At 56.9% G+C, this 3,331-nt stretch overlaps 1 protein-coding gene across 1 annotated transcript; it reads right to left on the bottom strand.

The window, feature by feature from the left end:
- Positions 1 to 476: 476 nt before the first annotated feature.
- MLNR (motilin receptor) lies at positions 477 to 2,600 on the bottom strand. The gene is given in 3 exon segments (XM_061170920.1): positions 477 to 696; positions 698 to 839; positions 1,633 to 2,600. Coding segments are annotated over 3 exon segments (1,269 nt in total). The 5' UTR covers positions 2,540 to 2,600.
- Positions 2,601 to 3,331: the final 731 nt, after the last annotated feature.

Below are 3,331 nucleotides of genomic sequence, written 5' to 3'. Positions count from 1 at the left end.
TCTAAACATTTTTTGCTGCCATATATAAGCATTAAGTAATTTCTTGGATTAAAACTCTCATTATCCTGGATTCCTTGTAGATGCACCATCACATTTATATCCAAAACATAAAACAAAATACACCTCTGACCTCACAGGTGACAATTTTTACGGCAGCATCTCTCTGGATCACTTGTTAACTGGAAAATGAGTGGTCATATTTCCCCAGAGCCGAAGAATAAGGACTTACAAAACCTCCCCAGAGAACATTTTGTGATGTGGGATTTCAGGAGGATAAAATGAACGTCCCCAAGGGGGTACATGAAAGGAAAACCAGAGAGACTGGTACAGTTACATTTCATACCTTTGTTTTAAAAAAAAAAAAATCATGCTAAGTTGCTGACCAACTTGCAAAATGTCAACCACTCTTTCTAATTCTCCCTAACAGCATCGGTTCCCCTCTCGCAGTTCTTTTCTCCCTGCAGACCTGTTTTCCCTTAAGTCCCAGAGCTATGGGATGAGGCGCTGTGTTTGGCCGTGCTGGTTGCCCGTGTCTGTACATTAGCGCTGGTCTCGGTGCAGCCAACCGTGTCTCCTCCAGGGTCCCCCTCAGCCTCCCTGCTTCTGCAGAAACCTCTCTGTCTGGACCGCCTGGCTAGCAGCAGTTTCCAGGCCGCTGCTCTATACTTCTTTGAAATGAGGTTGTAGAGGATGGGGTGCGCTCAGATAGAAAAGTTGCAGGGCAACAATGTTAAAGTACTGAGAGAAGTACATCATCCGGGAATCTTTGGTATTTATGAAAATGATTCTGCCAACGTGGAAAGGCAGCCAGCAAACTATAAACGCCAGAACCACCACCACTGCAAAACAAGACATAGGCACCAGAATTAGCTAAAGCATCCGAAAACAAATAAGCATCCCCAGGAAACCATCTGAAGTAATAAGTAACAGCAAAATAAATAAAACTCTTGCCTAGCCAAATCCCCACCCCAGAAAAACTACCAGGTTGCAGACAGCATCGATATTAGCTTTAAAACTGAATATTCGGCTCATACATTTACTATCAAGGCCTGACATAAACCAGAAGGAGCGATTTCTACTAACAAGCTGTTCTGGCAGGCTTCCTTCCACAAACCCACTTCGGAGACATGTTCTCTGTTTTCGGTTGAAAAGAACTCTGCAACAAGTCTGCACAATATTTATTTTTTTGATATGGGCATGATTCACTTTAGTCTTCAGGATAACATAACATTAAGTAAAGAAACTTTATCTTAACGTGATCTATCCCGTCTTCTCCAGGGTTCTGTAATTCCACATCTGCAGCATCAAACAGAGACAGGCAGTTGGCTTAAGAGCCTGCAATTATCCATCTTGGATCAGCCCAGCTCGCTGATCACAGAGGCTTTGGAAAATAATTGCTGTTTACAGGACCCGGATATCCCACTCTCAAGGGACGCCTGGGGTGACCCAGAGCCCCCTGGAGGACGGGGGATGGTTTTCTCTGGAGACTAGAAGGAGAAGCAGGTGGAGGCTGGGGTAGAACGACAGAATGAAACGCGGCCAGAAGAGGCGCCGAGGGCTGGGAGACCAGGGGAAGGGGACACAGCCTGGTCCGTGGGTTGGGGTGTTTGGAACAGAGGCGGCGCCACTTACGCAGGACGCGGACCGTCTGCTGGTGTCCCTTCTCCCGAGCGGAGGTGGCCGGGCCTCGCAGCGGCCCGCGGCTCCTCCACAGCTCCCGCCCGATGAGCCCGTAGACGACGCTGAGGCACAGGAAGGGCAGGAAGAAGTAGGCGGTGGTGACCCATTGCATGACGCGCAGCGCGCCCCGCTGCGCCGGGCTCGGCCGGCACTCCCGGCTGAACAGCGCCGCGGCCGCCGCCGCCTCGGGCCCCGACGGCAGGGACAGCGGTGGCGCCCGCGAGGACCCGAGGAGTGGCGGTGGCGGCGAGGTGCGGGGCGAGGGGGCGAGCTGCGCGTTGCCGTTAAGGTCCTGGACCGCGTAGCGGCCGGGGTCCTGCTCGACGCCCACCAGAAAGAAGAAGGGCCCGGCGGAGAGCAGCGCCACGGCCCAGAGCGCGGCGATGAGCGCGCGGACGCGGCGGCGGGCGACGAGGACGCGGGCTCGGAGCGGGCGACAGATGGCGAGGTAGCGCTCGAGGCTGAGCGCCGTCATGTGCAGCAGCGTGGCGTAGGTGCAGCCCTCGCCCACGTAGAGCGAGAGGCGGCAGAGCAGCGTCCCGAACACCCAGGGCCGGGAGCGCCAGAGGCGGTACAGGTCGAAGGGGAGCCCGAGCAGGATGAGCAGGTCGGACACGTCCATGCTGCCCAGGTACAAGTTGGTGGTGGTCCGCATGTCCCGGTAGCGCCCGATCAGCAGCACCGTCATCGCGTTGCCCCTCACCCCGACGGCGAACAGGCCCAGGCACACGGCGGTCACTGGCACCAGCGCCCCCAGGGGGAAGGGCGAGCAACGGCGCTCGTCGCAAGGCAGCAGCTCGGCCCACGGCGGCTCCCCCGCGCCCTCCGAGCCGTCGCTGCGGTTCTCGGCGCTGCCCATGGGCGCGCCGCGCCCCCGGGCCGGGCCAGGAGCCTAGCGCCTGGTCCCGCGGCCAAAGCGCTTCCTTCGGCGGCCGGTATGCGCTGGGCGCGCCAAACCCCTGCAGCCTGCACAGCCCGAGCCCGGCGTCATCGCGCGCGGGAACGCGGCTCTGCAGGGTCCGCCTTGAGGGCTGCCAACCCGGCGGCGCGCAGTCCCCGCCCCCAGCCACCGCCCGGCCTGCCCGGGCCCGGCTCCCGCTCCCAGGCCCGTGGTATTCCACGTCTTCCAGGCGCTTCCCTCCCCACCAACTGAACGCGGGAGGCGGCCGCCGCGGACGAGCCCCGCCCAGACGCGGGAAGCGATTCCTGAACCCCAGCGAGGTTGGTTACTGGACCCAGCGGAGCGTGGGCTCTTTTGTAGGTTGGGTTCAGAGGGGGACCTTCTGAGGGACCTCGGCTGGTGGCTGCGTCTTGACGGTTCGGGAAGGTGCCGCAATACTAATAATAGGAGAGGAGCCTAGACCAGAATCTAGAGCCCCTCCCGGGTTCTGGTCGTGGCTCTACAACCGAATCATCTCGGATCAGTCCCAGCCTTGCCCAGCCAGTTCTCCTCTTCTGTAAATTTTCAAGCGGTGATGGAGTTGACCGAGTAATTTCAACGATGTCTATGACTCTGAAATCTATGGATATGACCACGTCTATTCATTTTAAAGAACAAGGCTTAAGTATTTACGTTTACCTCTGAGTACTTAAACGTCTGCTATTTTGTTCCTGTGTACAAAATATGCTATAAATGTAATAAAGCAGAGTA

This window comes from Eubalaena glacialis, chromosome 16 (assembly GCF_028564815.1).
Source record: "Eubalaena glacialis isolate mEubGla1 chromosome 16, mEubGla1.1.hap2.+ XY, whole genome shotgun sequence".
Taxonomy (NCBI): domain Eukaryota; kingdom Metazoa; phylum Chordata; class Mammalia; order Artiodactyla; family Balaenidae; genus Eubalaena; species Eubalaena glacialis.
This window is presented reverse-complemented; position numbering and strand designations above follow the sequence as displayed.